The sequence below is a fragment of the Crocuta crocuta genome, unplaced genomic scaffold (genome assembly GCF_008692635.1).
Source record: "Crocuta crocuta isolate KB4526 unplaced genomic scaffold, BGI_CrCroc_1.0 scaffold175, whole genome shotgun sequence".
Lineage (NCBI taxonomy): Eukaryota > Metazoa > Chordata > Mammalia > Carnivora > Hyaenidae > Crocuta > Crocuta crocuta.
In genome coordinates this window covers 2,341,303-2,355,892 of record NW_027530988.1, presented here as the reverse complement: position 1 = coordinate 2,355,892, position 14,590 = coordinate 2,341,303, and the positions used below count along the sequence as shown (strand labels likewise).

The window sequence follows — 14,590 nt, the reverse complement described above, 5'->3', positions numbered from 1 at the left end:
GCTCAAACCTATAACCTCAAAATCAAGAGTTGCACGTTCCACTGACGGAACCCCCAAAAGCTATCATTATTAAGCACTTAATGCCAGAAACTTGTGCAGTTACCCAACATCATTATCCTATTTACCTTGACAATACCTGGCCTGGTAGACACTTATCTCTTTCTCCAGATAAGGAAATAGAGACTCAGATGGATAAACAAACTGTTGAAGATCACATAGCTAAAAAGTATTGAAGGCGAAGTTTGTCCAAATCCTGAATTGAACTTTTAAGCATTATTCTCTACTATTTCTGCTTTTATGTTCTAAAGGAAAGTTTTCCTTTAGATTGTGGGAGAGGTCCTTATTTGTTTATATATATATTTTTGGGTTTTTTTTCTTTTTCTCTTTCTTGAGAACATGCAAACATGGAGGAGGGGCAGATGGAAAGAAAGAGAATCTTAAGCAGGCTCCACACCCTGCATAAAACTTGCCCTGGGGCTTGATCTCACAACCATGAGGTAATGACTTGAGCTGAATTCAAGAGTCAGACTCCATGAACTGAGCCACCCAGGCACCTCTGAGATATTTTTATAAATAGTATTTATTGGGGTGCCTGGCTGGCCCAGTTGGTGGAGCATGCAACTCTTGGATCTTGGATCACGGGTTCGAACCCCACATTGGGTGTAGAAATAACTTAAAAATAAAATCTTTAAAAGAGTAAAACTGGGGCGCCTGGGTGGCTTAGTCGGTTAAGCGTCCGACTTTCGCTTAGGTCATGATCTCGCGGTTCGTGGGTTCGAGCCCCGCGTCGGGCTCTGTGCTGACTGCCAGCTCAGAGCCTGGAGCCTGTTTCAGTCTGTGACTCCCTCTCTCTCTGACCCTCCCCTGCTCACGCTGTCTCTCTCTCTCTCTCTCCTAGAAATAAAAAAAAAAAATTAAAAAAATAAATAAAAGAGTAAAACTAAAAGAGTAGTATTTATTGAGTTTTTACTAAATGCCCACAGTTCCTGTGCTATGAACTTCTTATGTATATTACCTTATTTAATCATGACCACAATCTCATGGAAGTAAATATCATAACTATCTATATTTTTTATTAAAAAATTTTTTAATGTTTATTTATTTTTGAGAGAAAGATAGACAGAGTCAAGTGGGGGAGGGGCAGAGAGAGATGCAGAATCTGAAGCAGGCTCCAGGCTCTGAGCTGTCAGCGCAGAGCCCCATGTGGGGCTCAACCCATTAACCATGAGATCATGACCTGAGCCGAAGTCGGATGTTTAACTGACTGAGCCACCCAGACGCCCCTCTATTTTTAAACATGGGGAATTGAGTCACAGAGCTGCTAGATAATTTGCAAGGGGTCACACAACTGATTAATGAGATGGTCTGACTGCAGAGCCAAAGCTTTTAGCTATTCCTTATTTCTAATCAGTAACAGAGAGAGAAAGGAATAAGTCTACTGTGTATTTTTAGTGTGGGAGTGGGCCATAGGGAGGACGATAACTATGACATAAGAGCATCAGAGCCAGGAATGACCATGGATGTCTGGTACTGAAAAGGTTGGGGGAAAACTTTTTTTTTTTTTTAGGCCATTTGTCAACAAAAAAGTGTGGATACCTGTATAACCATCTCAAAATGGCACTGGGCTGGTTTGGAAAATTTTCAAGTCCAAAAGATTTTCAGACCCATGAGTTTTACACTTTAGAAGCTTTTACATTTTTAATCTCTAATATGATGTATTAACTTTCTAATTCCCAAAATGTCTTTTGGATGTTAACTAGAGGGTTTGAGTGTAGAAATTTCTTATTTAGTTTGTACTTTAATTAAAAAACAAACAAACATGAAGGGATTAAAATTTGGTTCATTCAGGATGCAAACATTATTAAAACTCATTGTTCTCAGAGGAAACTCTGAGACAGAAGCCAAGTAGGAAGCTTGTCAAAACAAACACATCTTGGTTAATAGAGAAAGGCTATACCCGGCAGTGTAATCATAATAGTAAGTAGCTACCATTTACTGAGCACTACTATGCACTGACAGTAGTACCTGATCAGTGCTTTATGAACATACTCTTCTAATACCATTTAATTAGTACAGTTACAAAAAGGAAGGGTTTGAATGAATAAGTAGGCAATGACAGAGCCAGGATTCCCACCAGGTCATTGAACTCTGAAGCTATTCGCTTAACCAAAGCTCTCCACAGCATGTAGTATGGGGCAGCTGGGGACAGGGATTCTGTTGCATGCTTCCTGCCTCCAAGAACCATGGAACTCAAGGAACAATCTGGTCGAGGCTGCTACTGGCAGGGCTACATTATGTTCTCCCAAAGAGCAGAGCTATGAAGATTGAGTGGCTAGCAGGAGACTCTTGGGATTGGGAGAAGAAAATAGGAACCCAGCAGGTAAAAAAGTGTGTCCAAAAAACAGAACCAAATGGCTCATCTTATTTAGAAAAGTAACAACAACAAAAATACCCTGTACCCAGATCAAATGACCTTCTGGGACAGGCTGGTACCATATATATAGCTTTTCTGAATTAAACTGGCTTATTAAAGTGGAGGTATGGGGCATACAGATTCGGGTTTCTCAAGTTGCCTGGCTACCAGGGTTTTTTGCTTTCCTCTGAGGGTTAATCCAGCATCACAGCTGCCTATAAAGAAATACCTCAGGAGTTTCTGTTGTTGCTCTTGTTTTGTTGTTAATGCTTGGGAGTGATAAGAGGGGTGTCAAAAGGAGCAGGCATGAGCAAATAATTCCAAGAATATATTCTGAACCCCAAAAACAACAACCATGCGGAAGCCCAGGGAACTAGGAATTGTTCCCTTGCAATCTTTAACTCTTGGCTGAGCATATAGAGCAAGAAAGACTATACCTTGCTCTCCTCCCAGAACATGCCTACAGAGGAGGCCCCCTGAATCCCTTCTCCCTGGAGATCTAGAAATGACAAACTGCAGGCTGCTCCTAGGGACAGAGGTGGGAGATGCTGGTTACTGTAGGATTACATTCAACACTTATTGGACATATTATATGCTAGATCCTGTGCTGAGCACTGGTCAATTTTATTTCTAAGAAGCAAAATTATCCTTCAGGTTTATTTTAAGCTATTGTATTTATAGAATGAATGAAGTTTGAGCTGAGAAGCTTTATTGATTACATATCATCCCTCATTCTTTGTCACAGTCACAAGTATTCCCATTGGTTTGCTCCCTGCCATAAATATCCTCAGCATTAGCACTGACGTCACTTCTGGAGAGAGGGTTTCACAATGTGCCGGAAGATATTCCAGGCACCCTCACACTGCTCTTCATGTGTGAAGGTGGATTATCCAGAGAGAGCACCCTTGCTCCAGAATTATCAGTGTACTTTTTTCATCTGTATATAGATTTTAAAGGTACCTGTCTGTATATCTATGAAATACATAAATGCTTTAGCTGCTTCTTTAGAGTACAATTCTGCATAGAGTATTTAGTAAGCAGCTAATACACTCAGATCAGGTTGCCTTAGAGATAAGGAGGCATTGTTAAGTAGGCTCTGATACTGGAGTAGAAGGCATATAATGAATTCGTCCATGATTTGTATCAGAGTGTTGTTGAAAGGGAAGAAGCATTGATGATGTAGCAGAGGAAGAGGGGCTTCGAAGAGAGTCTTAGGTTTGTAAACTGCTTGCCTATTTATAAGCTTCATAACGTGCAACAAGTTAATTATCAGTTTACTTACCTGTAGAATAGAAGTTTTTTGTAGGGTATTAAAATAAAGCTGGTATCCTATGATATATATTCAATAAATATTAGTTTCTTTCTTTCCTTGAGCTCCTCTTCCCCTCCTACCTCCAGTCCTTTGACACAGTCACTAATTCTTGTTCAGAACCTTAAGTTGGAAGGTGCCTGGGTGGCTCATTCAGTTGAACATCCAGCTCTCCAACTCTTGATTTCAGCTCAGATCATGATCCCAGGGTCATGGAATCAAGCCCTGAGTCAGGCTCTGCACTGAGCATGGAGCCGGCTTAGGATTCTCTCTCTCTCCCTCTCTCTCCACGCCCCCCCCCCACCCTTCCCTTGGCTCCTGCTTGCACATGTGCTGTCTTTCTCTCTCTCTAAAATAAAAAAAGAAAGAAAGAAATTTAGATAGGACTGATTAGGCAAAGAGAAGAACTGGCCAATTCAGTTCAAATCTGACCTGCTTATCAACCAGCCAATGCTTTCCCCTTCCTCCCTGCTGATTTGAGTCTTCTTACTCATCAGCATCCATCTTGTACTTCCCCTTTTCCAGGAAGCTTGTTGTGTGTGGCCCACACCAGTGACCTTTCCATCCTTGATATCTTGTCATATAGTGCAGTTGTTGTCAGCTAGCTCCATGTCCACTTACATGCCCTCACTTCATACAATTCATTGAGGGTAAAGACTGAGTCTTACTTATTTTCACATCCCTGAGTATGTGAAAATACTGGACATGGCAAGTGCTTAGAAAGTATTTGTTGAATAATAGCAGCCAGTTAAAAACAAATCATCTGTTGGAGATATTTCCCAATAATGTGAATATACTTAATGCTACTGAACTGTACACTTAAAAATGGTTAAGATGGTAAATATAATGTTATATGTTTTTGCTACAACAAAAGTTCTTTAGCTTAAAATTGAGTTATTCCCATGAACAGTAAATATTTGTGCTTGGCCTTAAAAAAAATCATCCAAGTTCCAATCTAAAAGAGACTTTAGGGATTAACCAATTAATGGCAATGAGGCTTGAAGTTAGAACAATGTTTCTCAATATCAGCACTGTTACCTTTTGGGCCAGATATTTTGTTGTTGTTGGGGGGCCATCACACGTATTGAATGATGGATGTTTAGCATCAGCCCTGGTCTCTACCAGTAGATGCCAGTAGCACCCCTTCCCCCAGCTGTAATAATCAAGAGTATCTCTAGTCATTGCCAACTGTTCCTTAGGGCTGGAGGAAGTGGTGCAAAATTGCCCTGGATGAGAACCACTGACATAGGAAAAACCTTTATCTGCTGGTGCCTTCTTCCCCAACAAGACAGAGAGATGCTGGAGGCTAGATGTGAATGTTAGTGGGTATATGTGAGGATGCAGCACTTGAAGCCCCTTAGGCCAGTATTCTGCTTTTCAGGGGCTGGTGGGTGGTGGTTGGCTCCGTCTTGCCATTAAAAATCCATGTGTGAACAAGTGCTTCCCAATTACCTTTTAAAGCAAGCATGTACAGAGTGGGTGCTCAATAAATACTTCTTGAGATGCAAGTACCTGCTGGCCGCCCACCTACAGCATCTAAAAATTATACCTAGACAAGCAGACAAATGACTCAGAGAATGCTTCATGGTCCTGGCTCTATAGCACTGTTTTGGAGCCAGGCCTCCAAAGCAAGCCCATTGGATTCTTCTAGAAATAGACTCTATTGCTACTGTTATAAATCCTAGCAATTCCTTATATTTGCTAGCATTTCACAGATTATAAAGTGCTCCCACAGATACATGACCTCCTCCCCCCCCCCCTTTTTCATATGTGACCTCCCTTGATTCCCATAACAACCCTGTGAGGTAGGCAGGGCAGGAACAATTATTCCCATTCAGCAGGTAAAGGAAAGGGCTGTCAGAAAAATTCACAGCTTGTGAGTGGCAAAGCAAGGAATCAATGGCTCCAATTCTGAGCCTTCCACCCTTTTCATTTTCCAGTAAGGAATCCAGTAAGGTCTTGAAGCACCTTCCACATGTTTATTCTGCCAGAGATAGCAACTCTGCAGGGCATGTGTCAGAGTCTTGACCTGCTGTCACCCTGATGTAGCTATTTGTTTGATCCTGATGGGAAAGTGTATACAGGGCAGGAAACATGGTAAGCTTCCTGCTGTGAGGATCAAGGCCCCAACATACCCGACCCTGCTTGCACACTTCCCCCAGTTCTGAAAATCCTGAGATCTTCTCAGCCACTTTAAGGAAGAAGCATAAAGAAAGTTCAGCTGGATTTCTCTAAACATCGTAGAAATGGACAGAACCTCCAAGCCCTAGGAGGAGCTCTGATTAGACTCCAAGACTAGCATGAGCTATTAAGGAAGGCCAAAAAATTTTGGATTGGAATGTCTGTTGGGCCTTAGAAGTCTATAATTCCAGGCCCTAGGAAATTCTTTGATGCCTACAGCATTCTAGTATGGACAGGCCTGGATGTGAGTAAGGCCTTAATAGGAGTCACATGAGTATTGGCCCACAAGTGGGGAAATCAAATTATATACAGCAAGTGTGTATTTTCCTAATTCCAACATTTTTTTCTAGTGAAGACTTGCCCACTAATACAACTTGGCCCCTTTCTAATGGAGTGGTTTGCTTGACTTTTCTTTGACAGAAGAAGCCAAGCTGGGCCTCATTGTCCAGACATCCTAGGACCCATTTTTTACCAAAGGAGATCTTTATGATAAGGCGATTATATTACTAATTGGGGTGGATGAAAGGGAGGATTGAAACCTTGACTATACCAGATGAATGGGCATCTCATCCTTAAATGGTTTTATAGACAATGAGTCTAAGAGTAAAACAATGGAGAAAAACATCCCTATGATAATCAACTTTCTTCCGTCCTCTTATCAAGAAAGGTCCATAGTCAAGATAGAAAAGACCTTTCCCACCTCTCCTTTTTCAAAGCCACTCCAGAACAATCTCACTTGAACAGGGTCCAAGTGTAAAATCCCTCCAGTTAAAGTCTCTATTGTGCAATTTCTAGAGGAGAGGCTGTGTATAATAGTGGAGGAAACCCAGGCCAGGAGTCCAAGGACTTGGCCTCTAATCCAGGCTTTGCTGCCTATGCAATATGTGACTTTGGTCAAGTCTCCTCACCTCTCTAAAACTCAGTCTTAGCAAAGGTAAATAGGAATGATAGTACTTGCCCTGTTCATCTGAGAAAGTGGTTCTGAGAATCAAATTAAGAAATGGATATGAAACTCTTTGTAAATCACTATCAAAGATGGTGCATTAGAAGGAAGGAATCAGGTCCGTGTTCTAATTCCTTAATAAGCATCTTCTCTTAATAAGCATTCCTTAATAAGTATCATCTTAGTAAAGCTGACTATTTCCTGGGAAAAACTTGAGGCTGTATGACAGATTTAGGATCTAATCCAGTTACTACTAACCTACTCTGTGATTTAGACAAGTAACTACCTCTCTTGATCTCAGTTTCTTCATCCATAAAATAGGGATAGTAATACCTCTCTCATTTTTTTTTCCCCATTTGAAAAATGGGACTAATAAAAAAAAAAGAAAAATGGTTGCCCTATTTTCTTCCCCTATAAATTGGAGACAGTAATAATAGCCAGACCACTCTCTTCAGCAGTGAAAGAAGTGGCCTGTTTACTCATTTGCCCACAATACACAATTGACCTACTTTACAGGATTTGGAGGTTCCAAAGAAACATGTACATTAAATTGTTCTGTGGACATAAGTTCTAGATGGATGTCTGACATCATTAATTTAGTAACCATTTATGGAGTGTCTACTGTGTGACCCTTTAGAAGTGAGAGGAAGCAGTAAATAGTTGGCATTACTCTTGACTAAATGTAATGTGAATGTTCTTTCAACTCTAAAACACAGCTCTGTGTGACATTCCTTCCCCTGCAGAAGCTCCAGAGGCCACTAAGGTGGAGGAAATGTTATCTGATTCTGGTTTTCTAGGTAGCAGCTTCCTAGAATCAGAGAGACATTCCTCTTCTTCCTGTTCTCTAGCACTATGTTTTTGCTAACGTAATTCTTTTATTAGCTTTTATCTTCGTAATTTTAGTTTGGTCAAAATTAAGACTATAGGGCCAGGGGTAGAGTGCAGTTTTTATAAAATGAAGACTTTTGTCTCACTGTCAACCCATTATGACCCTCACCATCATCCCAGCAGCTCCACGGAATAAGAATGTTATCCAAGAATAAGGAAAGGCAGTTAAATAATCAGACTCGAAAAGGGCTGTTGGTGTTGCACATCCCATCTTCCAGCTGCTGCCTGCACCTGGAATTAGGAAGGGAGCACACACTCTGGAAATGCCAGAACAAAAGCTGGAGAACAGAAGTGCTTACTGATCCTCACTGCAATATTTGTTTTCCGAGAATCCTTGGTAGAACATTGACATTTCATTCCTGAGAAGACAGGATCTCTTTGATAACTAATGTTCACTCCCACTTCCTCCTTGTGACAGCCATTCCTGGCTCTGGGAAACACCTACCCATTCCTCCACCATCTCCCTTTCCAGCACCTTAAAGACCAAAGTCAAACCTTGTTCTTCTCTATACTGATTGTTTCTCTAACCCCTTGAACTATTTTATAACTCTAGCTATATTACTCTCTTCTTGGCTGGCTTTGAAATGCCTACAAATTACTTTTCTGATAAATTCCTGCTAGGCAAGGAGTTTACTATCACCTTTCAGCATTGTGAGCAGCCCCATCTCTTGTTCTTAGCTCCTGGCATTTGATGTCTTCCAGAGGAAAGCAGCACGTTACATTTGGCAAGTTAAGTAAGTCACTTGCTAGGGTAACTGTGTCCTGAGTCTTGGTACACTACCAGGAGGTCTGTTAGTCTCCTCTAGCCTAACCTTCATGCAAAGCACATATGGAGGGTGGAGGAGACAGGGAGGCTGAACAATGTCCTTTTATTCCTATTACATAGGACTTTAAGTAAACATACAAGAAAAGGAACAGTCTTTAAGAACTAATGGGGTCCAGGGGCGCCTGGGTGGCTCAGTGGGTTAAGCGTCCAACTTCGGCTCAGGTCATGATCTCCCGTTCGTGAGTTCGAGCCGTGTGTCGGGCTCTGAGCTGGCTGGAGCCTGTTTCTGATTCTGTGTCTCCCTCTCTCTCTGACCCTCCCCTGCTCACTCTCTCTCTCTCTCTCTCTCTCTCTCAGAAATAAATAAGACATTAAAAAAATTTTAAGAACTAATGAGGTCCAAAATTTCATTTTTCTGTCTCTCTTTGCCCTATGTTTAGATCACAAAGCTGAACATGAGGGATTGTTACTTCTTTTAGCTTCATCTGTGTGTGAAGCCCGGTTCTGTTGAGATAGACTGTCTGCACAGAAGGAAGGCAGGTTTGAGACAAATGTGCTTCCTTACCATCTGAATCTAGCTACAGATACTGTATGTCAGTCTCACAGTTGCTGCTGTCATACCTGCCTAGACCCCTTTCCTCTCCCATTAGTCATCTCATGCTGCAGTTTTTTTAGTGTGAGAAGCATATTCTTTATCCAAGAGGAATAAGATGTATTATTTTTTACATATGAATATTTTCTTCTTGTTCCCTTTGACTGAAATAACCAGATGCATGAACTTTGGTTTAGAAGTGAAACTTTCAGGACTGGACTGAGGTTGAGTTATGGTTGAGATCTGAAAGTCATTTTTGAAAGTTAAGTGTAAAATCTCATACTCTGTGTCTTGTTAAACCCAGATCTGATTCCAAACCCCCTGAGAGAGGTGTTGGGAGTTTCAGATATCCTCAGAACATTGTCAAAGTGAGCTGGCCTCATAATACTCCAATTCTTCATTTCTACCTGCATCCACTTAGTCTCTGCTTCTTCCCTTCGCCCTCAAAGAGCTTTCTTTCAAAGTATCTGTGCAGAGCACCCTGATCACCCTGAATCACAAGAAGTAGAGGAAAGCTTGGGAGGAAGCATGTCAGGTGCTCCCCACCGTCTACTCCTCCCCTGCCCAATATACGCTTCCCAGTAGTCAACTATTCCTTGCTACCCATCTCACCTCTCAGGAGAAAGCCGGCCTTTCTGCACACAGAAGCAGAAATAGATTAGTGGAAAATGCACTGGATTAAGCATCAGGAGACTGACTTCTAGATCCAATTTTACCCATCAGTAGCCGTGGAATTTGGGAAAAGTCACTTAACCCTTCTATGTCAGTCTCTTTATAAAATAAAGAGAGAAATACCTATTCTTCCTCCTCTTCCCAAATTTCGTAAGGTTTTTGTGAGGTCGCATGAAACAGTGGAGGGGAATGACCTTTGAAAGAATATAGTGCTGAACCTTTGCACGTATTGCACTCCTACAAACCACTTCCAAGCTACTAGGACTGTTTTTATAGAGTTATTTCGTATTTCTTACCAAGGGTGGGGCTGGCATGTCTGGGGTAAAAGCCAGCCTACAGGAGTGCTATCGATGCTCCTGGCTCTTAAAAAACCCCAGCCATGGGGTATGACCACAATCTATCCAAAATGTGTTGCCCTTAGGCTCATTTTTGAAGCTTTCTACTCTGCAGATTGTCTCTGAGAAGAGCTTGCTTTTCCAGTCCTGCCATTTCCAGTTAGTCTTAAGATTTTTGTTGCCTCAAGTAAACCATGGTACAGCGCAGTAAAAGGGTCTTGAAGTTCAATACCTGAGCCACTACTTACTACCATGTGGACTTGACAATGCACTTGATATCTCAGACTGTAAAATGAGAGAAATTATATCTGACTCCATAGGGGTGTCCTTAGGACCAAAGGAGACATGTAAATTATTATTAGACACCTGCCTAAAGGTGTGTTCCAAAGGCATTTTAGGATCAAACCAGAGATGAGACCACTCCTGCAAATGCCAGTCTTGCCAATTGTGCTGACTCACTGTCTTCCTCGGCAACTTTGGTGCTTCATGCAGGGAACATCATTGGCTCCGGAATCTTCGTCTCGCCAAAAGGTGTGCTGGAGAACGCCGGCTCTGTGGGCCTCGCTCTCATTGTCTGGATTGTGACTGGTCTCATCACAGCTGTGGGAGCCCTGTGCTATGCTGAGCTTGGTGTCACCATCCCCAAATCTGGAGGTGACTACTCCTATGTCAAAGACATCTTCGGAGGACTGGCTGGGTAAGAGGATCCCGAGAAGGCTGGGTGATCTAGAAGCCGAGGCCAGCAGTTTCCAGCATGCCGAGGAGAGCTAGAGAATAGGATTCCTCTTTTGCTTCCTCTCATGGTTACTAATGTAGCTGTGTGTCCCTTTGATTCTCCTGAGGATGGCAGAAGAACCAGGTTGTAGTTTTTACCTCTTTGTTGATCTCAGTGGGCAAGATTCTATAAGTGATAGCAAATTGAACTTATGACAACTCTGACCATAGACTCTCAGAGAAAGCACATCACAAAACAAAGCCTTTTTATTTGACAAATTAGAGTGAACACCTAAGAAATGGGTACCCTCTTCTCACACTGTCAAGGATGAGGCCTCCCAGCAGAGCCAGGCTCTGATCTTGAATTTCCTCAGCTTCTGCAGCTCTGCTACTGAGGAGCTGAGCCCTCACCAAGGAGCCAAGGATATGGAGGGAACTTTACCCCTCATCCTCCCACTCAGTGCCACCCCTGTGAGTTGCTTAGGTGGCCACACCCTAAGCATGTCCTGGCTGTCAGAATTCTCAGGCTGCCAATTTTATTTTCCACTGCTGGATGCTGGGGGCCAGGGCATAGAGAAGATATGATAAAAGGAGAGGGGAGAGAGAAGGAATTCCAAGACGTGTGTTTGCACTAGCAGACACTTAGCTCCTCATCGTCAAACCACTTTATTGTCATTGCAGAGGGCCAGCTGTCTCATGAGAAGAGGCTGGGCTCCTCAGCATCCCTGAAAATGAAAATGAAATCCCACCCAGGTCTCCTTCCCAGTGACTTGCCCAGACTTCTCTTGATGACTAGTTAATCCCTGCCATGAATGTCACTGGGGACAGGGGTCTCTGTGGCTGTCTTGGGTCAAACTCTGTCCTATTTCCCTTTCAGGTTCCTGAGGCTGTGGATTGCAGTGCTGGTGATCTACCCCACCAACCAGGCTGTCATTGCCCTCACCTTCTCCAACTATGTGCTGCAGCCTCTCTTCCCCACCTGCTTCCCCCCAGAGTCTGGCCTTCGACTCCTGGCTGCCATCTGCTTATGTAAGTGCCATCTGGGCCTTGCTCTCAGGACAGCCTCTTTTGGCCTTCCTGGTGGTCCACTTGTCTCTGGTTCTCCTTCCTCTCCCTCGTTCTTTCTTTCCCTCCTTTATTTCCACCCCCCTCTTCATTAATTTTCCTACATGAGTGCTTTGGATGAATTGATTCTGCATATAATTATCTGGTGTTAAAAAGAAGAAACTAGGGTGCCTGAGTGGCTCAGTCGATTAAGCATCCAACTTTGGCTCAGGTCATGATCTCATGGCTCATGAGTTCAAGCCCCAAGTTGGGCTCTGTGCTGACAGCTCAAAGCCTGGAGCCTGCTTCAGATTCTGTGTCTCCTTCTGTCTCTGTCCCTCCCCCACTACGTTCTGTGTATGTGTCTCTCTCTCAAAAATGAATAAACATCAAAAAATTTCAAAAAAAAAAAAAAGGAAGAAGAAGAAGAAGAAACATAAATAGCTGCTCAGGGGCATAGTAATTTTCACTGGCAAAGTTCTTTACATCATACACAGCACTTTCACCTATATTATCTGATCTGAGCCTCATGACAAATCCATGAGGTAAGCAGGGCCAGTATTATCACTTTCCTAGAGCAGGTAAGTACAAGAGTCAGGCAAATAAATACTCAAGGTGGCAGATCTAATTCCTTCTCTTTCCAGCACATACACCATGGAGGCTCCCTGCTGCTTGTAGGAAGATTTTTTTCTGGCTTCATCTACCTTTACCTCAGTCTGCCAGCTCACATCTTAAAACTCTCTGGGTTTTTGTTTGTTTGTTTTATTTCTGAGAGAGAGACAGCATGAGCAGGGGAGGGTCAGAGAGAGAGGGAGACACAGAATCTGAAACAGGCTCCACGCTCTGAGCTAGCTGTCAGCACAGAGCCCAACACGGGGCTCGAACCCACAAACCGTGAGATCACGACCTGAGCTGAAGTCGGACGCTTAACTGACTGAGCCACCCGACACCCCTCTTAAAACTCTCTGGGAGGAGAGTGTAAAGCTGTGTGTTGGAGAAAATAAATGCATTGTCTGTGGTCCCTGCCCTTGATATGCTTTCTGCCTAACTGGGGAAAAAAGCCACAGAAACAGATTCTGTAGTGAGGATTCAATTGCAGTAAAATTTCAGAGAAGGGGCAGGGGTGCCTGGGTGGCTCAGTCCATTAAGTGTCTGAGTTCTGCTCAGGTCATGATCTCACGGTTCATGAGTTCATGAGTTTGTGAGTTCAAGCCCCAGAGTCCACTTCAGATCCTCTGTTTCCCTCTCTCTCTGCCCCCACCCTTCTCTCTCTCTCTCAAAAATAAACATTTTTTAAAAATTCAAAGAAGAGGAAAAGATGTCTGTGAGCTGGAATAGGCTAGAGATTTGTATAGAGTTCTGCAACTTGTATTTTTAAGAATCTCAGGGATCTCAATAGATTGAGATGTTTTATATATTTTAACCAAAAACTAATTTTTAAAGTAAATATTTGGATTTTTTTTCAGAGACTCCACTTTTTGGAATTAACATGATCCTTGCCTTCCCATACCTTTCAACACACATACACTTAGCTGAGGACAGTGACCAACTGAGCCACCTCTTTTCCCAGATCTTGACGTTTTCCTTCTGTCAGGCTGGTGGGAAAGAGGAGGAGGAATCACTTGCCCACCCCAAAGTCTCTCACAGGGGTAAAATCCTTGACAAGCATTCCCTCTTTGGCAGTGTTATACAGCTTTGGGATAGACCCCTACCATCCAGGCAGGTTGTACTATGGAGCCAAGATCCTTATCTGGGATATATTCCCTTGTGCTTGGTCAGGTCTGCTCATGGCCCTAGAGGCAAAGGAATGTGGACTCCAGAACCAGGTTCCCTGAGGCTGTATCTCTGCACCACTTTCTAATTGTGGCAAGAGCTTGGCAAAGTTCCCCACCCCACCCCACTGTGAGATGGAAGTTATAATCCTGCCTGCACAGGAGGTCATGGTTGTAAGGATTGAATGAGATAATAAATGTTCTTAGCACAGGGTCACGTAGTCACTGAGGGTGGTTACTCAGTCCTTGCTTGCTAGCTGGATCCAGAGCTGGGAAAGGTATGGGGAGGGGGAAGGTGGCGTGGGAATGCAGGAAGAGTTACTATTTCTGCCATCAGACAGGTTAATGAGGGTAGGAAAGGGGACCACATAAGTGCTGGCCACTGCTATTTCAGCGTCTCGTGCACATAGCCTCAGCTTCCTTTTTCCTGCTGATACTGCTAAAGTATCTCAGACAAGAGGCCACCCTTGCTCTCTAACAAGAAATTGAGAACTATGAGACTGGTTACTCTGTCCCCACAGAGAAAAACCAGACCACAGGGTGGAGTTCCCTTGGCAGCTGACCCTACAGCCTCCTTTGCCTTCCCCCAACCTACCAATGGTAGGTAACCCCTTGTGCCAAGGCCCTCTACAGTGGTATAGCCCCATAGATACCTCCTCAGGCCAGACAGGGATGTCTCCTGCCTATGGCCCAGCTCTAGAAAGACACTTGTGCAGTGTCCCCTCCACAGCCCACTTCTTAACTGGACACTGCTAGCACCAAGCCAAGGAGGAATTTAGAAACTCTGATGACAAAATGACAAAGTCCTCTCCTCTCCCAATTCCTGCCATCAAAGGTTCAATAAAGCTTATCTGACCTGTCCTCTGCCTCCTAAGAGCACTGCGGGGAGATTATCTCGAACTTAACATTGGTCAATCTTGTCCTCCAGAGACAGGAATTTTTCAATGTCCTTGAGCTAGGT

At 43.2% G+C, this 14,590-nt stretch overlaps 1 protein-coding gene across 3 annotated transcripts in view; it reads left to right on the top strand.

Annotated features, from left to right (window-relative positions):
- The window catches only part of SLC7A8 (solute carrier family 7 member 8), a 52,051-nt gene that overhangs the window by 4,341 nt on the left and 33,120 nt on the right, over positions 1 to 14,590 (top strand). For all 3 annotated transcript variants that reach the window (XM_077770404.1, XM_077770402.1, XM_077770403.1), the window contains 2 exons: positions 10,592 to 10,796; positions 11,691 to 11,842. In XM_077770404.1, the coding sequence (XP_077626530.1) occupies positions 10,592 to 10,796; positions 11,691 to 11,842 (357 nt within the window). The remainder of the gene's footprint in view (positions 1 to 10,591; positions 10,797 to 11,690; positions 11,843 to 14,590) is intronic.